The following is a 25,698-nucleotide window of genomic DNA, read 5'->3' on the forward strand; positions in this document are numbered from 1 at the left end:
AAAAATATAAAGCACCATTACAAGGTGTTGGCCAACTGGGTCATAAAGTGCCCTCCATACAGCCCAGCCCCAGGTTAGGTCTGGTGCCACAGGCGGCTGAGAGGTCATTACAAGGCCTGGGTCTCCACACCTCACCACCACTACCCCCATACACACTGGGCAACTAGGATCTCACACAGATAAAGACTACTATGTTCTTTCAGTGCAAAATACCTTAGTATACAAGCTTTGGAGCTGGACGAAGGAGGTTCAAATCCTGACTCTATCACTTACCAGTGCATGCTCTTGGCAGCATATTTAGCCTCTCCTTGCCTCAGTTTCCTTGCTTGTACAGTGAAGTTAATATCTATCTCATGGGGCTATGAGAAATACATGAGAGACATGTAAGAATTACTGAACTTGTAGTATAGTGTCCACAATATGGATTACTACTAGTTCTTCACTTTCTACCCCCCTCCTCTCCCTCCACTTCCTTCTCCTCCCTGCCTTCTACTTCTTCTCATTATGGTTATTATTATTCACTTAAATACCATATGTCCTCACCTAATGTGGTGCAGATCCTCTCATTCTCTCTTCTTAGAATAAGACCCCCAGTAACAGACAAGCCCCAGGCTAACATTTGATCCCTTTTGGGGAAAAACAAAGGACTAGGAATCAGGAACCAGGCTTCTATTCTGATCATAATCCATGATGTGACTTCCCTTTGCCACACCCTATGTCAGCTAAATGTGAGTAACAATATTCCCATCTTCCTGGGCTATTGTAAGGGTAAAATAAAAACATAGTTCTGAAATGTTTACAGTTTGAAAGTGCTGTATAAAAGTAAGAGGTTTCTACTGTTTGTTTCCATATAAACTTTTATCTTCTTTAGGCTCATCTAACTTTAGTTTGCCTAGCCAAGATACTGCATCCAGAAACCAGCTCTACTGTTTGCTTATATATTTATGTATTTTTCTTCTTTTTGCTTCTAACTAGTTCTTCTTCTAGACAAGCCATGACTTAGGCTTCTCACTGCTTCCAATTACCTAAAAAAAATCCTTCTACTTTTCACCTAGCATGATAGCTGAAGCATTGATCTGTCAGCTAGATTACTGAGGTGCCCTCAAGAGGAAAACCTTTACATACAGCTCACTGTCTAAATGCAATGTGGTGCCATGCACAGTCATCTTGGGTGGAAAGGGCCCTAAGGCTCCCCAGTGAACTCCTCAGTGCCCACACCCCTGAACCAGGTGTTAGGTGTTCCTTGCGTCTTCAGAGGACTAACCTCACAGACCTTGAGTGCTCTGGACTATCTCAATGGCTCCAGTCCTGAATCCCATACTGTAATAATTTCTTGACCACCATTTGGCCCAAACTGTGAGCCAGAGCTCTGCATAAGCTAAGCTCTCAACATTTCTCTCCTCCATGTGGAATATGAGTGGCAGATAATGGTAAGAGTGGCAGGGTAGGGAGAGGAAGGGAAGAAGCGGTGAGGTTGGAGAAGTTACTGGTGTTCTATGTTGATACCAATCTATAAGAACACTCTGCTAAGAGTTTACTTGAATTCTTACCAAGTAGGCAGCTTATTCCCCTTTTCAAGTTGCTAATTTGGTGTGGATTGGGTAAGTAGGAAGTTAAGGGGTATTTCCTCTTCTCTACTCAGCCTTAAAATGAAAACAGATGAGAGAGGGCACTGCCCCTGCCTATTTACCAGGCAGCTGCTACCAAAACAAAATATACTCCCTCTCCTCCCCTCCAAACTAAACAGCAGTTTGTCAGATGGATGAATAAGAAGAAAAGTGACAATTTTCCTTTATGTTAATAAATTGCCTTGGCCTAAAAAAACATTAATCAATTTCTTTCCAAAGCATACATGCTTCCCTAGACTCTGCTATTTGCCTGGCCTTGAAAAGAAAGTCACTTCCAATCCCCTTTAAATTGTCAAGACCAGTGGGGACTGTTGCAGCCAGGGGGTAGGGAGCTCCCTAAGCCCTAATGATTATAATGGAACCCTGTGGTGTTTCCATAGAAACATAAAGAGTGTGTTCTTCCCTGACTGTATACAGAGGGGAGGAGTGAAGAATGATGTTAGTGACAAGGTGTACAATTACTGAAGAGCTAAAGGTGTGAGTGAGGAAGTAAGGTATTCAGTCCCTAAGGTAGGAAGACCAAAGAACTTATTGAAGAGTGGAGTGGGCAGAGACCATATCCTGCATGAGGACATTTCATCGGTTATTTTGTTCCATCTACACAACTACTCCGTGAGGTAGCTTTATAATCTCCTCTTTCAAATTGAGTCTCAGAAAGAGTAGCAACTTGCCCAAGGTCACCCAGACAGTAAGTGGTATAGCCTCAGTTCAAATCCAGGAGTGTTCTACTTGAGAGCCCCTGTTCTCTTCTTGATATTGTACTGAAGTTTAAATTGTGATGAAGAGACAGAGTTTACATTGTCTCCTGGCTCTTCTTTCCCCAGGCATGCCAGTTCTATATACATTCTGGAGTCACCCAGAGCATTATGTTTTCTAATTGGTATTAGGACACTACTGTGAGTGTTGACAAACTCAGGTGGTTTTGTTGTTGTCATTTGTGTGTTTGAATTATGAAGTCAGAGAAATGTTACATATGAGGAGAGGAAGGAGGCCAGTTTATGTGTATTTTTTCACATCATTTGGTAGAGATATATGGATGAACAGTTGGAAAGTAGGGAGATAAATGCAAAGCATATTTGTAAAGCAACTGTTAGTTTAACCATCTACCTCACATACTGGGATGTAAGATCCACTAGAGCAGTAACCACATCTGTCTTTCTTACTATTACCCCTGCAACTGAGCACAGTGTCAGGCCCAGAGCAGGATAAGCTGGCTGGCCAGCTGGTTGGCTGGTTGGCTGGCTGGATGGTAGGTAGGATGGATGGATGGGAATGGATGGATAGACACATGGATGATTGGTTGGATAAATGGATGGTTGACTGGCTGGCTGGCTAGCTGACCAGATAGATGGATGGAATATCCTATACCAGAAAGCACAAGAAATTCCTGGAATGAGCAGGGGGCACCCACTTTTTTGGGCTCTATCTCCTGCTCTAAGATTAAGGTCATTTTTGTGCCTTGGAGGGAAGGATAGGAATATTTCAGGAGGTAGGAGAACTGTGAATGTGGATGTTCCCTACCTGTGAACTAGTGCTAGAGGGGGTAAGAATCGGAGTTTGCAACTTAGTTTTAAATGCTTTCCTTGAAGCAGTGCAGAGGTTGCTGAACAACTCTTCCCCAGCCTCCAAATCCATCTCTTTAAGTTTCCACAGGGGAGAGTGAGGTGCAGGTAATACAGACAAAAATTCACCCCAGGCCCAGAGACAAAGAGGAGTACAATGCTGATACTGCATCCTGGAAGCAAAGCCTCACTGTTTGAGTCTGTGGATGCCTCTGGTCACTGACCTAGCAAATCCTGAGCTTTGACTAAAATGCCCCTAATAGCTCTTGATGTTGGCTACCATTTACTGAGGACACAGAGCCACTGGACTACCAGTACCAGGAGTCCAGAAATAATGTTTGTCTACCATCCCTTCCCTAACACCTAGAACAGGGCCTGGCACATGGGTGATACTCAGTAACCATTTGTTGAATGACTGGCTGAAAACTTGATGCCTTGCTCTGAACTGAGTTTTGTATATGCATTATATCCTTTGAACTTCACTGAAATCTTATCAGTAGCTACCATGTTCATTTTGCAGATGAGGACACTGCTGCTTAAAAATAAGAAATGACTTCTGCAAGATCTCACAGCTAATCAGTTGTGGAGCTTTCCTTTGAAAAACACAGCCATGATGTAGGTCACCCAGCCAGGAGTATATTCTATAGAAGAGACCAGGGAGGAACGGAAAAAGAAAGGATGACACCAAGGAGAAGAAAATCTGGGTGAATCTTATCAAAACTACAGAAACAAAATAATCAGAAACACCTTCGCAATACTCCCTGAGCACTGACACCCCATCCGTCTGGCTACAAAACATGCCATCTGGCTCTTTTGACTCTTTAGTTTCTTCCATCTCAGAATGCCCATTTGGGGACTTCATTAGTAATGCATGACAATCATGATTTGTCTTTCCAATAGCACTTACTCTGATCCTGGGTCTCTAAGAGGTGATATGGGGATAGTAGGCTAGGACAAGTATCCCTTTAATGACAGCTCTTTTTCATCCCTTGCTAGTAGAAAGGCTTTGGACAGTCGTGTCACATCACAAACCAATGTGGGTTCTTTCATCTTTTACATAAAATATCCCATTTCTCTTCATGCTAAGCAAGGAGAATGCACTGTTTCCATGACTCTGCATTCCCTCCACTTTCCACACTCCTACACTGTTACTCATCTTGGGCCATCTGAGGCCTCTACAATGAAACCAGGTAAAAACACAGCTCAGAGCTTAAGAGCCTTCTTATAAGCATCTCGACACTGGAAACTCCTCCGTAAGTAAATCTCTGAGGGAGGAAAGTGGACAATTAAGGGCGGAGGGAGCGCATGCACAGCCTTCAGGGACATCTACAGGATTCATCCTTTCTGGTCTGCCTTTCTAGCTTCTGGGAAAACTGAGCCTGAGTTATGAGTCAAGCTGACAAACCCTAACACACCTGCAGGCCTGATTCTCAAGCCATCAAGGGCAAAGGAGGTGTGAGTACCCACTATGAACAAGCCAGAGCTTTTGTACTCCCAGGCCTCTAACTCTCTCAGCCTCTGGGAACCTTGGTCCCTAAATGCATCATGTTGAGCTCACAGACCTGTGTACAGATAATATAATGGAGTCTGTGCATTAACAACTCCAAAACACAAATAAAATAGCAAAGAAAAAAATGAAGATTAGGAAATGCCCAGTAAAGGAAATCATTTAAATATGTTTACACTGAGGAATACTACATGGTGAGTAGATGGAAAGCTCTCCAAGACACATTGTTAAGTTGAGAAGCAAGGCAAAGAGCAAGACATAATGTATTAGTGGTAACAGTGATAATGATGATGATAATAACAGTAACAGTAACAGAAGTACCAAATATGGAAGCCTTACTACATGCCAGATACCACTCTAAATACTTCCTTTGTATTCTCTCACTTGGTTAATATGCATATTCCCAAGAAAGCCTTTGAGATAGTTGCTATTATTGTGTCCATTTTATTGATGAGGAAACTGAGTCAGTTCTTTTGTATATTCTCTTGTATTATTGAAATCTTTTATAGTGAGGAGTTTTCATGCAAAATGTGTAAAAAGAGTTAGCAATTAGGAGCATTAAATAAATATGAGAAAGAGATTGTAGCAATATTTACTGAACACTACTATAAGGCTGCCATATTACATGTCTCATTTAGACTTAAGAACATCCCCAAAAGGAAAGCATTACAGGTTCCAGTTCAACCAATGAGGAGCTAGAGTCGAGAGGAGTGGCACAATTTTTCCAAGATCAGCAGATATCTAAGCATCTGGGACTTGATCTCAAAGCCTATGCTCTTCCATGTCAGTCAGATACTTGGTGATGCTAAATCAATATGTATTGATTTGAATTTACTTTCCTTCCTTCTCCTCTGTGTTTTTCAGTGTAGAATATGATTTTCGACAGCAGGAAGGCAGGTTCCACGAAGTTCTACAGAGTCTGGAGGAAGCAGAACCAGTTGAGGAGGCATCTCCCCCGCCAAAGTCCCCGGCAGAGCCTCCAGTCCCTGAGAAACAGGACTTAAGGAGGAAAACCAAGAAAGTGAAGAAGAAATGCTTCTGGTGGATCTGAGCTTGTTGGGTCCATTCCTTTCGCCCTCTTCAAGTACCTCCCCAAGGTGGGGAAACCACTGCCCTCAGGCCTTCTCTACTTCTTAGCACAGGCCCCAGGTGGTGAGCCATTCCACTTGCAAAATGGGAAAGACTCGGGGCTGGTTTAGCTGCTGCTGGACACCTGACCACTAATCTCACCTGAATGAGTGACACTTGCTGAGGACTTCATGGATCCTAGAGTGATCACTTGCCTAGTTCCCTGTCACACCTGACCAGTTCACATCCTTGTTTGAGAGCCTTGGTTCCTACCATGGGCAAAAATGCATCACATCTTCCAAGACCTCCATGATGCTAAACACTTCCTTCCCATACTGAGTTCATCATCTCAAAAGAAAAAACAAATGTTGTGCACAACAGGAAGATGGAAGAGTGTTATAAGCAGATACTCCAGGAAAAAAAAAAAACCTAGAAACATAAGCTGGCAGTTTTCTAAGATACCGGCAAACATAAGCACAACAGAAGCAGGTAGGGCATAAAAATGCAAGATCACTTGGTGGGTTGGGTAATTTTTATTTTTAATTAGCCCCTAGATCCCAAATCAAGGATGTGTCATCTCATGCTATGCGAGCTTTACAGTCTTTGGCAGAGTGAGGTTGTGGCAGGATATAAGGAACTTGGTACGGCTTTCCTGCAGTTATAGCTGCTGCAGGGTCTGCCTTAAACCATCGTGATTCTCAGCTTGGGGCCTGAGACCTGCTGGCAAATGGGTGGGACCTGGTTTGGGCTTGAACTTCAAGGTTCCACAGTTACTGTCCCTGCAATATTTAAGACCATGAGATCCAGCAGCCTGTCTGTCCATTTCACATCACCAGTAACATAAGACTAAGATAAAAACACAACTCTGGTTCTTGTTCATTCATCCCAGCAAGAGCCTTGTAGATAGGTTCCAAAGTATATTAATCTACACAATTTCCCTTTGTGATCACCAGGTGATGGTCACCTGATTGAAGAAGCAGCAAGACTGGGGATAAGGATATATTTTTTCCAATTTAGGATTAAAGACCTTTCCTTCCCAAAGTCTGAATTCTTTTGAAGTCTGACTCATTCTTTTGGCAAGACCCTCATACATGTGGGTCCAGTCAAACTTGCATGGCTGAACAAACTACTAAAATAATATAATTAATTGCTACATACTCTACAGGATAAGGGGTAGGTTGGAAAGGCTCACATTCCTTTGCATTAAATTCTCTAGCAGCCTGTGATTGCATTGATGTTGCTTAGAAAAGGGATCCTAAAGCTCAAGATGCATTCAATGAAGAAGGCGTTTTATAATCCCCTTTGCTGAAGATCAGGTCTCTGAGTTAGAGTCTTTGCAGAGTGCACGTGGGATGTACGTATCCCACTGCAAATTGAGACTCACTGAACAAACCACTCCAACAGCTTCACCTTTCCCTGTCACCGTGCTGCAGTGCATGGAGCTATTTCAGTGAGAGTGAGAGGGAAATTTGGCAAAGAGTCTCGGATTGCACTATTTAAGTCTTGGAATGTCATTCAAGATGTTCTCATTCTGTTTCTAGTGTAATGTTTAAACCCACAAAATGAGACCGGAATACATAACACTAAGTTGGAATTAAGATAAATACACTTGTCATACTTAAGAAGTCACATTTCAATAAGATATGCTACCACTGGCTAAAAGCCACAGATCTTTCTGTATCCACACAATCAACTCTCAATTGGCCCCAACAGTGGAAAAGAACAGCACAGTGGATAATCCAATAAGACAAAATAACTTGGGATCTCTTATATAATTTTATCTCATAGTGGAGCTTCCATCTTAATTTGCTTTGCTTACACTAATTTTCAAATTAATTTATATTCTTGGGTAGAATGCTGGAATGAAAATAATCGTGTTCCCAGAATTAAGAGACCCAGGCAACAGAACAGTCTATAACACTAACCTTTGACAAATTGCTTAAATTTTCAGGGCCTATTTGTCCACTCTTGAATGGAGATGTACACACCTACTCTACCTACTTTGTAAGCTCTGTGCACATTCCAACATCAAAATGAGCAGAACAGCCCAGAGTTGAGTTGGATCATTTGCCAAAGTTACCCTGGAACGATGAAGAGGTGTCTGAGATAACACACACATAAGGATAATCCAACTCTTGCATAATGAATCTCACCTTGTCATACACTTATATTGAGTGAGGTGCCTGAGATAAAGCCTCAGCTGAATTAAATGAAATTGGGGTTGAAAAATATTGACAGTCTGAGAAACAAAAACAAAAACAAAAAGACAAATGAGGCTCTAATCATTCTATACCAAAGCACAACATAGCACTGTTCAGGCCACCAGCCTGAAACTGAAAAGGTCTCTTCTGAATATTGAACATTTAAAATAGTTGGGAGGGAAATGGATTCAGTAAACAACTTCCTGCTACACAAAACATGGTCATCTCCATGTTTCAAACACAGATACATATGCCAAACCTCTATACTCATCTATCTTGTGAAATCACTTCTTTGTAAAATATGATGTAACATCTACCATGCTATTCTACAGAAATGCTGTACTTGAGGTTATATGGTTTTATGGAGAGATTTAATTTGGCAAAAATTACTTTTATAAAAATGAAGGGAAAAAGACTCATCAAAAAAGACCAACTTAAGTTGCATAAGTTTGTGTAGCTGCTTTCTCTCTGTAGTTAAAAAATTAGGTACTCACTATACTTGGAACTTCATGCCAGCTCATCTATAGAGCACCTTCTTAAAGACTATGTACCAACGTAAGGTTTTGTAAATTTCTAAACTGTTTTCAATGGGATATTATCTTTTGCAATAAACTTACGTATTTTTCTTAGGTTTTAAGACTCCATTACTAGCTTGGGTTGATTTGGATTATAAATTTAAACTTAAGAAGGATCCCTCAATGGTCCTAATGACAGGGATAGTTTTCATTATAATCACTTCTAATTGTGTTCCAGGAACACAGATAAACAACGAACACATTTACAATTTAGTGACCCTGTGATCACATGAAGCCCCACATGTCCTGAGAGTGAAGGAGGAAGTTTAAATCAATGGAATACTTTCTAACTTCATCTAGATGGATACACTTTCATAATTTTTTTAATCATTATTGTGTTCATACACCTGAACTATAATTTATTCCACTTAAAATTTTTTTTCTATAATTTTATTCCTTAAAAAGCAACTTTATATTACCACCATAAGGAAACCAATATGATGTTCCAAAAATAGATGAAATCAAAATAATTTTATAAAATTCTTACTAAGATTTTTGAGTGTTAAAGCTGTTAAGCCTGAGACCAGCCCTCTTTGTTAAAAAGGGAGATTAGCAAATATTTAACACATGCTAAAGCCACTTTAACACCAAACACATTTTCTACTTGGCTAATCAGAATGTTTGAGAGAGAACTGAAAAGAAAACAACTTTCCCATCATGTGATTCTATTTTTTTTTCCTGCATTGTCCATGAGCCATCTAAAGCCAGCTTGTTTCCCAATTTAAGGTGGGAGGACTCTTGGGCCTAAAATCAGAACTCTTGGGTTTGATATTATTCTGCCACTTTCTTTTTGCTAGATGACTTCAGGAAAGTTGACCTTTGGAAGCCTCTGACTCCTTTTTTTTTTTTTTTTTTTTATTTTTTTTTTTGGGGGGGGGGGGGNTAGGCTCCAGGCTCTGAGCTGGCAGTCAGCACAAAGCCCGATGCGGGGCTCAAACCCACGACCGCGAGATCATGACCGAAGCGAAAGTCAGACGCTTAACCGACTAAGCCACCCAGGCACCCCTGACTCCTTTTCTTATAATATGAACATAACCTTTGTCTTAAAAGGCTATCTGACAATAAAGTGAGTAAAAGCCCTGAGCACAATGTAGGGCACACAACAGGTGCTCAACAATTGCATATTTGTTCATTTGCTGATTGAACTAAATTGGGAGAGAAGATGCAAGATGCCTTCATGGGGCTGCAGGAGGTTTTCAGAAACAAGCTTACGATTTTCTCAGTCAAAAAATGGTGTTGATATGAAGTAAACTCTTCTTGCTCTTATTAAGACCAGAAACCATGACAATGAATTGTTAAGTGACAAAGTCCTCAGTGATCCAGAAGAATATGAATGTATATTAAACACACCATAGCACTCTGAGAAACAAAAGATCCTTGTTGCATGGAATAAATATCCTTCAGGTGAAAGACACTGTAAGAGCTGGGTCCCTGCCATTTTCAGCACGAGGCAGTCAACTAAGGCTCAATGAGTCGTCCAAGGGCTCACAGCAATCACTTGGGGAAGTCATGCTGGAGTGTGACTTCCCTAAGTGGTGGGTGGGATATGTGAAGGTCGATGGGAGTAGTTCCCGGAACCACTGACACTAAACTTGAGACCCATTCTGACTGGCAGTTCAACTTCCTCATTAGCTGAGCAGAGGTCTCAATATGGTCTTTGCTTGAAAAGGCTTTCATTTCAAGCTGCTCAAGGCAACTTGCTATCTGCTAAAAACATATTTCTTTTTTTCCTTAAGTCCCAAGAAACATAGGTGTCTTTGATCATTATGCTCATAAAGCATGGCTTGCAATGAAAAGATCTGCAGGAGAAACCCATACCCAACCAGCACTGTTTGTGTTTGGTGTAAACCATGTTTGACAAGCTTAACACTCAAAAGCCCTTTTGAGTTTCATCTCAACTTCATCCCCATCTTTTAACCAACTTACAGCTTGAATTCCAATGGGTCAGGTCTATCACCCCTACTCCTGAGGCTTCCCAAATAATGATTTTAGCCTGCCTCCTTTAGGACCCTCAGTCCATGAAGAGCAAACCTAGAGTTTGGTTTTCTCACTGCCAGACTAAGCCAGGTTCCAAGATGAGCATGCGTCCCCTCCACTGCTGGCATCCTGTCCCAACCCCCTTCTCTCAGATGGCCTCCACCAATGTCAACCAACATATATTCCCTTTCCCTTTCAGCACATTCGCCGCATCGCAGCAAAGACAATTACTGACAAATTTAGATCTGACCCATGTCACACTCTGGCTTCCTGATAAATTTAGAAAGTAAGACCAGGCCCGTCACTCAGAAGGGCCTACCTGCCTCTCCCATGTAAGCTTCCATCTCAGGAACTTTCCCTGTCTGCTCTACAGGCTTCCTTGGACCCATCATGCTAATGCATCCTTAAGGGTCTGTGTAAGCTTTCCCTTCTGTCTGGAATAATCCACTTCATGCCATCCTCCCCTGACCAGTTTCCAGCTCCGTTGGGACTTCTCAGGTAAGGTTTTCTAAGACTACTACCACCACTGTCCTAGATCACATGAATTTCTCCTTTTGCATACTCACCTGGCACCAGAGACCCCTCCACCAAAATTCTTGATGCATTTGACCTTGTACATATATTTGATGACTGTATTTCTTTCTCATTAGCCTATAATCTTCTTAAGGTAGGAATCCTGCTTATTTTTGCTTACCTTTGTATCTCGAGCACTCAGCATAGTAGAATTCAAATATCTGATGCAGTAATAAATTAATGAATGAATTGGATCCAGGGGACAAACAGGAAAAAATGATCCCCAGGCTTTTTTTTTTTTTCTTGTCTATCAGTTCTCCAGTGGGGATGGTCCCACTGGAGTGTATAGGCTCTATCTATCTCCTAGGAACATCCATCCTTCTACTGATTAGCAAGTAATGTTCCCAGGGCTTGTAATTCTACTATAATCTACCTGGCACTCAGGACCCAGGAACATCAAGCCACTGTCATCCTATCCCTACTGCCAACCTCCTAACACCTTTATTCTGAATATTGACAGCCCAGTTTAACTTTGTTTCAGAACAAATTGCCATCATAATTAAGTCCCAATGCATTTTTCACATTTTACCAAGATACTGCCTTACTGTATGAAAGAGAAAATTAGTTTTGAAATTAAAGCAGATTGTTAACTATTTTCTCTGTAATGTTTTCATTAAAATGCCAAAATTTATTACATGTGACTTAGTCCCTTTTATACAAAATGCAATTTAAAGGAGACAGGGTCTATCTAACTGAAGAAACATTTGGGGTAGAGCCATGGCTTAAACCACAACTAAAATGAAAAGACAATAAGCATCACACCAAAGGATTATTTGCTCCAAAGCAAAAAAAATGTTTATTATCATGAATGGCTTCACAAATTCTTAGAATCCATAACTATATTATATTAAATTTCACTCAAATAAAACCAATATATTTTTTCTCCTGGAAAACCCTCAATATGTATTTTGAAAAATCACCAGCTAAACATAGTGACCTCCCATTGGTGCTTGGGTTTGGTTTCCCAGGTAGCACATGTGATGTTGTGATACCCTGGTTATGCTGACAGAAAAGCCTTCTTTCTCCTGAGCCAAATGGGCTGAGTCACTTCAATTGATGAAACTGAGAGTGGTTCACATAGCTCTTTCACCAAGCACCCCAAGCCTGACTGAATCCAATCTCACATGCAGAAACCATATGGGTGATGGAGGTCATGAGTTGTTGTCATTGTTTTTTGTTGGTTTGTTTCCAGATAGAACACAATATGCTGTCTATAGTTAGGGATCGAGGGGAACATATTCAAAGCCATGCAATGAACTCACCACTGACCTGAATAGATTTGCTGAACAGAGCCTTCCCTCTTCTCCACAACCATGCATCCACCAGCTCCACGGAAACTTCTCAGATCAACCCCAGGCCTAATCACTTTTTTCAAGTTATTGATTCCCTTCTCTGTGTTAGTCAAGAAAATCATAGATGCAGCTAGCCTCAAGACTATGGCCCAGTGATGCGGAATGTGTTCTGACAATAAGCACACACCCTTTTCTGATTCACGCACCTGTATGTCATACCCCACCTCCCCTCCTTTTGACCCTCTTAATGTGATCTTCGTTACTCTCTTGTGATGATTATTTGTCTTAAATGAAAACTGCTTCTATTTCTCCTTCACCCCTTCTTTCCCCACTATATGTTGTGTCCTAAGAGTAGGAACTGCTTTCCTCAGTTTGTAAAGTGAAAAGTCCAGGAGGTCCTTGTTTAATTGAAATGAATGACTTCACCATCATGAGCCCTTGTCTGTTCCATGTAGACCACTGCACTGGCCTTCAAGGGTTACTTTCTCTACTTTTCCAGCTCCCTCACATCAATCCCCCTCCTGGCTGCCTGGGGATCTCTCTCAGACACACATCTGGCCATTCCCTGGCTTCTACATCTCTAACAGCACCCTGCCAGCATCCTACAGCATAACATTCCTCCCACAGCAACACAATTCCTTACAATCTGACTCCAACCTAGTATGTTTTGCCTAACTTCCTACAACTCTACTTTCCCCTACCCCCCTCCTTGTCACCTCCTGAAAAAGTCAGAGGCTATTGTACATCAGTGACTTAACACATGCTGTTCCCTCTACCTGGGACATTGTTCCATTACCTATCTCCCATGGGAAATAATTTTCATTTGGGAGGAATAAATGAATATGAACCACTAATTATGATAATAAAGGCTCTAGTTTGCTGAAGTTAAAACGGGCTGTTACTAAATGCTTTGCTTACATTAACTGATTTATTTTAAGGTAGCTTACAATCACCCCATTTTCCAGAAGAATAACTGAGGCTTGGAGGGATGTAAGTAATGTGTCCAAGTATACAAGTATGAGGTGGTGAAGGTTGGAGTGCCTTCAAGGTCTGCCAAACTTGGGAGCCTGGACTCTTACCTCCTATGCCAGACAGCAAGTTGCAATTTAAATGTCACCTCCTCTCTGTAACTTTTTCTGATCATCCCCCGCCCCTGCCATGGGATTAGTCACTCCATCCTCTCAGTACTCATGGCACTTTGAACAGGCTGCTGCTTATATTATCTTGACATTTCTTTCGTCAATCTCTCATGCACATCTCCACCAGGGAGCAAAGTCCTGGGGGACAGAAATTGTCATCTGAATCTCTACGGCCCTCTAGGTGTTTATCACATTGCCTGAGATGCTGTAAGTGCTTCATATATGATTGTTCAATGAACTGGGAGAAAGTAGGAAAGTGAAAATGTTAAGAGGTAAAAGAGCCCATGGTACAGAGACCAGAACAAGGCCAGGAGTAGTGACTTCTGTCCCTGACTTTCTGCACAATTTTGAACAAGTACTTTCACCTCCATCCCCCACATCTGTCTTTAAAATGAAGCCATCTGCCTTTCTAGCTTCACAGGCTGGTTAGAAGAAAAGTAAAATTATATACATGAAAATGCTTCAGTAAGTTTGACTATCTCATTAATTCCTATTTTTAAAGAAATAGTGTTTGAGAGTTTTTTTTTTCCTGATTATAAAAGGAAAGCAAAATCATTTCATAAAAAGTGAAGCTACAGAAATGTACAACTCATGTGTCACTTAAGCAGAAATCAACATAATTTTAGCTTCAGAACAGGTCTCCAAGCCTGACCTCTGGGAGATCCAGGGCTTCTGGTGAGGGGCCACATGTCTTCCCCTCTCTGGCTTTCAGGATCCCTGATGAGTTTCTTTTTATTGTTGGATCTTTTGACCCTTTCTCTAGATTTAACATATAGAATTTCCTCATGTTATTAAAAAATCATCATCAATATTTAATGACTGCACAAATGTATCACTGGATGAACATAGCATAAATCTAGAAAAAAAGGATTCTGACCTTGAAGGGTCATTTGATGGAATTGATTCCTTTGAGCCCCTTTAGAAGGTCAGTGCTCCAGACAGAACAGCATGGAAGAGGGGGAGGGTGCTGTGGGGGAGGCTGCTGTATTCAAGGTTACACCAACAGGGCCTCTCAGGGAAGCTCCAGCTCCATAATAACATTCCCAGGGAAGGACCCTCTATGATTGGATTTCTCCTTCTAGTCTGGAACTCAAGCCTTTGTAGCAGACATATGGCATCTGGCCTGGTTTCATCTCAAGGGGGCTTTATTCACAGTCCAGTTGTAGCAAGAGCTTAATAATACTTCCCCAATCCAGGAGAGATCCCAAGTCAGGGCTACAGAATATTTTGTCATCTGATACATAATATTTGCATCAAAGCAAGAGAAGAATCCAGTACTGAAGGTGAATAATAATGGCTCTTCTTTACCAAAGGCCTGCTAGGTGGGAAGCTTCATGTGGTGGGCTTTATACATGCTTTTTAAATTAAATCCATACCATGGGATTGACAGGTAATAACTATTATTACCCCCATTTTATAGATAAGACAACTGAGGAGAAGAGAGCTATAAGTGAAAAGACTTCTTATCTGTGAAATAAGGCCTTCTCACTCCTTAAGAAAAGGATGACCAGTTTCCAACTAGTAAAATCTTTTCAAACTCCAGACCTTGAGCCCCAACTCCACAGGCCTTGGAAAGCAATGTTCGTTGTGAGAGCACTCTCAGTCAGTGCCCAAATGGCACACATTCTAAAGTTTCTACGGTTTCCAAAGTTCTCCAAAAACTAGAAAAGGCTGGCCTCTCTTCCAGTGCCAGGAAATAAGACAGGAGATAGAGTGAAGTCTTACCTTCAAGAACACACTTAAAATTACTTGTTCAAAATCAGATCTGTCTGGCTCCACTTACAGAAAGCTGAAAGGCACTGAGATATTTGGATGTAATTTCATTAGGATGATGATGTACCAGGCATGCATTCCCTAGTATTCCTTATACAATTCCTAAACTCAGTCTCTGTCTCTCCCTCTCTTGATGCTGACAACACTGTTTCCTACACTGCTAGCCACTGGAGGCCCTAGCACGGCACCAGCTTCTCCAGGGCCTGAGCTCACCTCCCCTGTAGAACCACAAATTGTGTGTCACTGAGCCACAACTGTCATGGCGGCAGCAGCAACAGGCGCGTGCTTATTATCTCGGAGCATTCTGTCCTCATAACAGAGGTCTGCTCAACTGGGCAGACCAGGGCAGATGCAGCAGCAGTTTTAATGAATTTAGGAACCTCATATTTCTCCTTCGTTTTCATCTCTGTGGCTCATCATGGAATAGAAGGAAGGTTGGGAGAATGAAACCAGCTCTTTCGTACGCCCCAGTTCTGAAACTTAGTCTGAAAGAATTCTACCACACAGGGCTCATATAGTATTTGGGAATTTTATATAGAAAAGACCCTCATGGGAAAGCTTGACATGAAACAAATCTTCTCTCATCTTATTTTTAAAATCAGAATTATTTTAAAGCTAGACATTAATTTGTACTTTCTATTAATTGTTCTTTCCATTCATTCACTCCCATAGTTTGGACAAATGCCAGTCACCTGCCAAGTCCTAGGCCTATGAACAGGATCCTCAAAGATAATAGGATACAGTCCCTTTCCTCAAGAATCATAGTCTACTGTGGAACAGAGATAGGTGAAGAGAAAATTCCATTATGATATAGTAATGCTAAAATTTAAAAATGGACAAAGAACAATGAGGCCACTGAAGAAAGATGATCTTGAGGAATGAGAGAAGGTTTCACAGACCAGTAGTTGGAGATAAGGCAAAGAAATGCTGTTCCCTCTTACAACTCCCTAACGCTTCCTCTCCACCTATTCAAAATTTTCATGCCACTCAAGAACGAGACCCAATTATATGAAGTCTACTTGATAACTGACTTCGGTGTATATATGCTATGGGTTCCGTGGAAGTTGAGCTACTAAGTCATTTTTTTTTGCATATATACTGTAGGCCATGTACTCTTCGATATGCAATTACCAAAATCCTTTTTAAAGTAAAACTTCCCAGGGTACCTGTGTGGCTCAGTTGGTTAAGAATCTGACTCTTGATTTTAATTCAGGACATGATCTCATGGTCATGAGAGTAAGCCCCATGTCAAGCTCTGCTCTGGGCATTGAGCCTACTTAAGATTCCTCTCTTCCTCTCTTTCTGCCACACCTCTGCTCTCTCTCTCTCTCTCTGTCTCTGTCTTTCTCTCAATAAAATAAAATGAAATGAAATAAAATAAAATAGTAAAACTTCCCCGCCCACAGGACATAAGCACCCTCCACAAGACCATGTCAAGCAGAAACCAAGCTGCCCCAAGCTAATGATGCCACCTCTTGGTACCAACTAGAATTTCGGGACTCTTGTATAATGTTAATTCTCTTTCTTAACATGATCTCCCCCTAACACATACACAGACACAGACACATACACACATTTACTCTCTTAAATTTTTCAAGTTTTATCTCAGAAAAACAATGTGCCAGACATGTACAGTGAAATGCTTAAGATGGTGGCTTCAAACTTTGTAAACCTGGATTAGGATTCCATCTTCCTCCTTCCCATGCATGTGATGATGGACAAGGGGCTCAAACCCTCTGATCACGGTTTCCTTTTTGAGAGCAGATAATAATTTTTTGTCAACCTCACAGATTAAATGTGATAATGTGCTCAAACTGCCATCTCTGCCACACAGCAACCACTCTGAAATGTTAACTGTGACTATCACCAACATATGTATCCTCTGAAGAGAATGAATGCAACCTTCCCCAATTCTTTCCATTTGGTCCAGTTATTCAATAACAATTCTCTCTCCTCCCTTACTCTCCTAATCATGCCCTAAGGGTGATAATAGTAACACTTGCATAAGGGTAATGCAAGTAACACTTGCATGTTAAGGAAAAGAATCATGGTTTGTATGTAAATAAAGCAAATAGAAGAAATCTTCCATTCCTTCAGCACTGTTCATTCAGGTCATCCTATATGCCAGGAACATTGTTTTTCCTATAGATGCAGAAGTGATGAAGACATTGTTCTGTAGGGCTAGGAAGAATGTTCTCATGACAGTATGATGAGGACATGAGACAGACTCATGTTGAAGAGAGCAGAGGGGTCCCGACTTGCATGAGTGGAATGTGGGTCAGGATGTGCTTCCCAGGGCAATATATGAAAGAGAAATAGGAGTTTGCAAGGAGGAAGGTTTTGCAAAGAAAGGTAAGAGGAGTATATTCTAGACAGGAGGAATGGCATGCAGGAGGACACAAAGAAGAAAAGGAACATTCTGGGGGTGCCTGGGTAGCTCAGTCGGTTAAGCATCTGACTTTGGTTCAAGTCATGATCTCACAGTTTGTGGGCTCGAGCCCTGCATCGGGCTCTGTGCTGACAGCCAGCTCAGAGCCTGGAGGCTGCTTCAGATTCTGTATCTCCCCCTCTCTCTGACCCTCCCCTGCTCACGCTGTCTCTCTCTCTCTCTCTCTCACAGAAATAAATAAAACTTTTTTTTTTTTTTTTAATTTAAAGAAAAGGAACATTCTGTAACTAGCAGAGCAGTTCCATCAATTTGGCAGAAGAGTGGGAGGTAAAGAGCATGGGGGAAAGAGGCAGGCCTGTACTGGGCACACTGAAGGCCATGGTGAGCAGCTGGACCTTTTATCTTCAGCCATGGTGAGGCCATTGATGCTTGCTCCCCAGGAAAGTTCTACTTTATAAGACCACATGAGCTGCAGTGTGAATAATTCAAAAGGGACAAGAGAGGAGGCAATGAGTCTTAGTAGCAGCTGCAGCAGTGGCAGCGGTGAGACAGTCATGGCCAGACCCCACTTCATAGCATTGGTGGTAGAGGGAAACTCTGGATTGGAGAGGCCTTTAGACCTAGAAACTGGTGGTCTGCTCAAGAGAGTGGAGACAAGCTGTATGTGGAAGGGGAAGGAAACTTGAGATAATTTCACACCTCTATTCTAGCTTTGTCTTCTGCAAAACCTGCTAGTTTGTAAGTCCCAACACTTGAGGCCCTTGTTCTGATTTTACAAGTTCCCATAATTGAGGAGATTGATCCTAAAGATATCACTGTCATTACAAAGCCACCAGAAATCCAAGGCTATTTCACAGCTTTCTGAAAATTGCCACATAGGTCATTTCACCAGACTGCATGGTCTAGGCAGAGCAGTATCCAGAGCTCAGAGGTGCTCATTTTAAATATTTAAAATATTCGATGCCTACAGAACAATTTAAGGTCTTAGTACTATAGGAATACAAAATATGCTATTTAAAAGGAGGAACTCTATAAACAGCTTTGCCTGGGTTCAAGTCCCAGTTCTTCCACCAACAAGTTGTGTGATTATAGGTAAGTTATATACCTGTGTCTCAGTAACCTCAGATATAAAATATGAGTGTCTGAGGCAGGTGGAGAGGTAAGACACGTAAGGTGCTTAGCTCTCTGCTGGAAAACAGACTATCTGCTCAATAAGTAATAGCTTTATTATAAGTATTTTTTGTTAAAAAAAAAAGTGCTGGGTTGCTGAGTGAAGGTCAAGAGTCAACCAACCACTTCTGGCTTGGAACCTCACATCCTCCTGTGCTACATGGCCCTCATGTCTGCTCTCTATGGGACAAGTTTGGGTGGAAGTGGCACCGGCTTGCTGTGGCCCCTGTACCAGCATCAAGTCTGTGGGCTCACAGTGTATCAGAGTGGTCACGTGGGGGGGCCATTTGTCATTTGGAAAGTGAAGAGCTTTAAAAGCCTGGCTCTCTGATGACTCAGGTGTTTCCGGGAGCCTTCAGTGCTATTATGAGGTGAAGCAGTGGAGGATAGGGTGATTACCACTTTTTTTTCCTTCCTTTGTGAACAAACTGCTCTGAGTTTCCGGAGCTGGCATAATGCCAGCTGCATTTACCTTTATTTAATCACTCAGTAGACTCCTCTATGAAAAACGGGGTAATTAGGCCCAAAATATATCACCCAGAGGCTTATTTTAATTACCCGAAATAAAAGCTAGATCCCAACTTCAACAAAACTACCAGATTGTTTCCCTTCCAAGAATTTCTGGCAATGTGTAAATTCCCTGGTTGATTCTTCCTATGAGACTGTCCATCCCCAGGACTAAGGAGGTCACACACAGGAGACAGCCTTCTGTAGACCAGTCAGCAGAAGGATGTACCAGTCAGGGAAGGTTCTCTGAGACAGCCCCCTCACTCACACAAAAAATTAGAAGTTTTCCTCTCACTGCTCTAAGACCTATGGGATAGCACAACAGACACACATTCTGATGTTGGACATTCCCAGTTCATGTCCCACCTTGCTACTAGCCGTGTAACTTTGGCCATGATGCTTTCATTCTCTGGTGCTCAGTCAGTTTATCCTCCCAAACAATGGGAGATGCTGACAATTACCCATGAGGAATCAAAGACATGTTCCATCATATCTGATTTCCAGTCAAAAAAAGTTTTTTTTAACATCTCTGAAGGTTACAATCAATGCAAAAATGAGCCACTGTGTCACAGTTTAATTGGTAGCATGATCTCTTTCATATGGGCACATAAAATCATGGTGATTCTTACATTTGGTAAAATATGACATGTAGCACATAGAAACCCTTCCTTGGTAAAGTGTTAAGTTCTCAGGTTATTTTTTTCCATTACTCTTCTGCTCTTATACCACAGCCTTCTTAACCAAAAATATACAGAAGAGAATATTGGTTGTACAAGAGCTTTTGGACTGGGCTGAAAAAACACCAAACATTTTAGTCAATACATAGTATTTGCAAGTATCCTGCATACATCACTATTCTAGAATCTTATGCTTATGACAGACATCACTAATCAATTCAGCACTTCTTCCCCTGAGCACAGATGTAGCCTCTGACTCTTTCTCAGCACAGTACTACAGACAACCATTACCAACCCACCCGAGTTGGCATATAAAGCAAAATCTATTTTACGTCCCTGACTCAGGATCTTGGGAGATGGAAAAAAGAATAAGCATTGGCCAAATCAGGAAACTTAGATATATGAGAAAGATCTAAAAAATGATAGAGCTCATTGTACAAAAGAAACCAAGGTCTAGAGGGGTGACATTGGCACAAAGTCAAAGAGCCAACTCTCCAGAACAAGTATGGACAATTTCCCCCGTTCACTCTTTTTTTGAATTTTTAATGTTTATTTGTTTTTGAGAGTGAGAGAGAGAGAGAGAGAGTGCAAGTGGGGGAGAAGCAGAGAGGGAGACACAGAATCTGAAACAGGCTCCAGGCTCTGAGCTGTCAGCACAGAGCCCGATGCGGGGCTCGAACCCACAAATGGCGAGATCATGACCTGAGCCAAAGTTGGATGCTCAATTGACTGAGCCACACAGGTGCTCCTCTCCTATTCACTTTCAAAGACAGAGAACTAACTGGTGGTTACCAGGGGGGAGGTAGGGAGGAGGATGGGTGAAATAGATAAAGAGGAGTACACTTATCTGGATGAGCACTAAGAAATGTGTGGAATTGCTGAATCACTATATTGTACACCTGAAATTAATGCAACACTGTATTTAATCACAGTGGAATAAAAAAAAAATATCCTGTTTTCTCATATCCAAAATGTCCTTTTTACCAAACCATGCTGCCTTTCTCAGGATCAAAGTCAAACTCCTTGGTCACTTAAGTAAACAAATGTATATCTGATTGATTAGACTCTTGGCAAAGAGAAGGGGGGAAAGCGATCATGTAAAAGTTTTTTTGCTTTTTCGTTTTTGAAAAATTTCCTTTTGCTCATTTGTCACCATCAACACTTCATTGTTTAGGCAAGCAATTTACAGAAAAAATCAGGAATGGTTCTTGCCAGCAAATGATAATTACAATGTGCTGTGCATAAGAAGCGATCCATCCTAGCCCTATGGTTCCTGTAAATTTAGTAGCTAACACCTTTTATCACAATGTTCCTCCTCCTACAAATTAAAAAAAAAAAAAGTCACTATTCAATCCTACATAATGACATGCCAGCAACCAGCCACCCCATATCCAATCAAGGCCTTCTCAGGATTTCAGAAGTGCTCGGCATGTCTTGTGTTTGCCGTAAATATTGATTGTTTAATATTCCCAGGCAATGGAAACTAACCAGTAAAAATTATATCTGTAAAATTGAAAGTGATGGTTGGAATGGGGCTCTCTCTTTCTTGTCAAATTTCAATTTGAAATTAAATTGAGGCCTTCAGCATTAAGACAGGGACTCCTGACCTCTGAGTAATTACTTTCCAACGTCATTTTCTTTAATTTGGAGGAGATATTTCTACTCTAAAAGTGCTGGAAAGGACCATTTTATGAAAATGGAGCCACATCTTAAGAAAAACCTGTTTATTCTCTCCCTGTAGTTCAGGTGCATTCCTGCTCCTAGCGAGGTGTGCTTTCTACACACCTCCCGTTCTCCCCACTCAGCACTGCTGTTGTAATTACACCAACAAACTCGAGAGTCCTTGAGACTAATGACACAGCATGCGACTTAGAACCTCTGCAAGGCTCCTGGAATCAGCCCAGGAGACGGGAAAGTATGAACAGGCAATTCCTTATACTGCTCCCACATTCCCGGAGATATGGGTTCCTGATACTTACAGGAAACATTCTTTGCAGAAGGAAAAACATTCCAAAACTGAGAGAAAGACATATACAAATCAATTCTAGGGATTATGTCACTCATTCATTTTCTTAACAAACATTTATTGAGTGCCCACTGTATACCAGGGGCGCTGCTGAGGGTAAAAGAGTGAGTAAAACATGGTCCCTCCCCTCAAGGGCATCCACAGAATGTAGGTAGACTGGAGCAGAGAGACAAAAAAAAAAAAAACACCTTACAAGGAACTAAGTCCAATGAGTCCAATGACTGAGGTGTACAGGGGGCTCTGAGGACAAACAGGGGAGCCAGGTGGGGAGAGACTGAAGCCAGATGTGCAGAAAACAGCAGAATTTAGTGGGAGGCTAAAAGGACAAGCAGGTGAGACAGAGGGAGGAGTCAAGGGCAACTACTACAGTTCTAGGAGGTCAGTACTGTAAACTGGGATCCTAAATGAAGGAGGAGGATGGGGTGGGGAGGGTGTGGGCAGAGTATGATGAGAAATTGTGTTTGGGACACAGAGAGAAACATCCCATCGAAAGAGGTCATGGTTTTCTTGAGGGCATAGACCATGCCTGACTCATTACTGAGTCTTTGTGCTGAGTATATAAGAGGTTCTCATAAAATAGTGAATGCATACATAAACAAATATTATGTACAAGAAGCACATCTGCAAATGCATTTTTTTATTCTATGGATTAGATTTATTTTTTAAATGTGATTTATTGTCAAATTGGTTTCCGGTGCAAATGCTTTTCATGTGTTATTTCATTTAATTTCCATAGGAACTCTATGAGGAAGGTCAGTTATTACTCATTTTATAAATAGGCCTATGCCTTAAAAGTTATGTGGTATAAGAGAAAGGAGCTATGTATGGCAAGTTCACAGATAAAAACATCTGAGAGAGAGAGAAGACATGGAAAGATGTTCAACATCATTAGTCATCAGGGAAATGCAAGTTAAAACCACAATGAGACCCCACTAGAATTGTTATAAATCCACTAGAGTTGTTAAAATCCAAAAGACTGACGATATTAAGTGTTGGGGAGGATGTAGATAAACTAAAACCCTCATATTGCTTATGGGAATATAAAATGGCCACTATGGAAAGCAGTTTGGTAACTTCTTATAAAGTTAGATAATAATTCCCATATGTCCTAGCAATTCCACTTCTAGATTTCTACACAAGAGAAATTAAAATATGTTCATTCAAAAGTTGTTATATGAATATTCATAGCAACATTATTTATAATAGCAAAAACTTGGAAACAGTTCAAATATCCATCCACTAGAGAATCAATAAACAAAATGTTGTATATTCATACAATATAATACTATTCAGCAATAGAAAGGACTTAAGTACTGATACATCCTAAAATATAAACTTCAAAAACAGCATGCTAAGAAAAGAAGTCAGATGTAAAAGACCTCAAACTGTATGATTTCACTTACACAAAATGTGGGAAAAAAGCAAATCTATAGAGACAGAGAATAGAATAGTGGTTGCTTAGGGATGGGGTAGAGGGTAGAGGGTAGAGGGTTAAGGGTGCCATTCAGAGGCATGGAACTTTCAGGAATGAAGTGTTATAAACTGACTTATGGTCATGGCTACACAACTACACATTTACTAAAACTCATCAAACTGAAATACTTACAATGGTTAAAGTTTAAAGTATGTTAAGTTTCACCCCAATGAAAGTGAAAGAAAGAAAGAAAGAAAGAAAGAAAGAAAGAAAGAAAGAAAGAAAGAAAGAAAGAAAGAAAGAAAAGAGAGGAGAGGAAAGGAGGGGAGGGGAGGGGAGGGAAGGGAAGGGAAGGGAAGGGAAGGGAAGGGAAGGGAGTAAAGATAGCTGTGTGATTTAAAAGGGGCAGGGAGGTCCCAACCAGGTTGGTGAGATTCAGGCAGCTTCCTAAGGGGTGCATTTGTGCTGGACCTTGAAGACGAGGTATTATTCCAATAGACTGAGATAGCACACTAAGGGATTCCAGACAAAGAAAGCAGCAGTGCTTTCTTTGTGAGAAAGTGCCAGGCATGGTTGGGCAATATCCAAACATCCATTTTGGCTGAAAAGCCAGGTGGAGAAAAGTAGATGAAAAAGCTTAGAAATGTGGTGGTAGCCAGATCACAGACGCTGAGAATGGTTAGGCTAATACATTTAAGACTTAACTGGGCAGACAGTGGGAACCTACAGAACATTCTGGAGTAGGGGAGTGTCCTGGCAAAGATTGATAGGGCAGCAGTGAGGAATGCATATTGGAAGAGCTAGTAACCAGAGTACAGCATCAAATGAAAAGCTCAGGAACTGGGTGTAGTGAACAAAAGCCAAACTATGCTCACAAGCAAGGGACAGAGAGATGCATTGTATCAGACAGAAAGGAAAATAATAACAGACACCGGTTATTTGGCGCTTCCTATGATCCAGACACTGCTGTAAAGAATGGCTATCCTCAAGGAAAGACAGAGAGTTAAGACCTGCTATAAACGGAATGAGCCAAATGGATGGATGGGCACCTTTAGGTCTAGCTCCAAAGAAAAGGAATAAAGATCAGAGAGGTCATAAAATGCTTATCTAAGGCATGTTATGGAAACCACAGACATGGAAGCTTGTAACTAAATAAGATATGGTGATACTTCTAAGGTGGAATGATGGTGAGACAAATGACAGAGACCAATTTACATGGCTCTCTGTCCCAGGAAGGCAGGAGCCCCTGACCCTGTGAGCACTCTTTGTGGATGACACCACTCCTTTAAATGCACATAGTGTATGGTAAGTAAACATGCACTGACATGACTAAACAGAACCAAATGGGTCTAAAGAAAATGATTATCCTCCATTGCTTCTAGGGATCAAATTCTTGCTTGTCCAGCTTCTGTTAAAATAACACTCAGCACCTTATGCTCTGTATACATGAAGCAAGACTAGAGCATATTGACAATGAACATCCCAAACCTAGCTGAGATCCCAAACTGGCTTCCTAAAAGCTCAATACAGCTGTTTGGGGCTCAGAGAATGTTTATAAATATAGTTTCTTATTAGCTGCCAACACTTAAATACCACATTTTCAGCTTCTCTTGAGAAGCTGGGAATTTTGGCAACTGTATGGCCCAATTCCATATGGTGTCAATCAATCACAGCTGGGTAGCACTTGTCCTCATTAAACATTAGAGTCCCTGCCTGGTACACTTTGTTTATTCATTCACTCATTCATTCAACAAATACTTATCAAGTACCTACTATATGCAGGGCACTGTTATAGGATCCAGAGGTACAAATGAACAAAACAGGTAAAATCTACATTCTGGAGCTCATTTTCTCACAAGGAGAGCCAGACAATGAATCACTCAAGTATATATATATAAGTATATATTATATATATATATATATTTGAAACAGGGTAGTCAGGGCAAAGAAGCCTCTCTGATTTGGTGACACCTGAGCCAGGATCTGGTTTACATGAGGAAATACCCCGCAGACCTGAGGCAGAGATAGGCCAAGCTGAGGGAATAGCAAATATAATCATGTTTTATGGGTGGGAGAAATGAGGCAGAAGACATTTAAGGCCTTAGCAATGGTTTGGATTTTATTTTGAGTGAGATAGGAAACCACTAGTGAGTTTGAGCAGAGGAGTGACATAGTTGAACATACTCATTTATGTTGGTGACTGGTCCCCATAAGCATTAT

General features: G+C 41.2%; 2 protein-coding genes across 2 annotated transcripts in view; one reads left to right on the top strand and one right to left on the bottom strand.

The window, feature by feature from the left end:
• INSYN2B (inhibitory synaptic factor family member 2B) overlaps window positions 1-6,286 on the top strand; it is an 18,561-nt gene extending 12,275 nt beyond the window's left edge. Inside the window, exon 3 of the mRNA XM_077757339.1 lies at window positions 5,562-6,286. Coding sequence (XP_077613465.1) covers window positions 5,562-5,748 — 187 coding nt within the window. The 3' untranslated portion in view covers window positions 5,749-6,286. The remainder of the gene's footprint in view (window positions 1-5,561) is intronic.
• The window catches only part of DOCK2 (dedicator of cytokinesis 2), a 415,343-nt gene that overhangs the window by 208,442 nt on the left and 181,203 nt on the right, over window positions 1-25,698 (bottom strand). The gene's annotated exons all lie outside the window — the stretch shown is intronic.

This window comes from Crocuta crocuta, unplaced genomic scaffold (assembly GCF_008692635.1).
Source record: "Crocuta crocuta isolate KB4526 unplaced genomic scaffold, BGI_CrCroc_1.0 scaffold131, whole genome shotgun sequence".
In the NCBI taxonomy this organism is placed as follows: domain Eukaryota; kingdom Metazoa; phylum Chordata; class Mammalia; order Carnivora; family Hyaenidae; genus Crocuta; species Crocuta crocuta.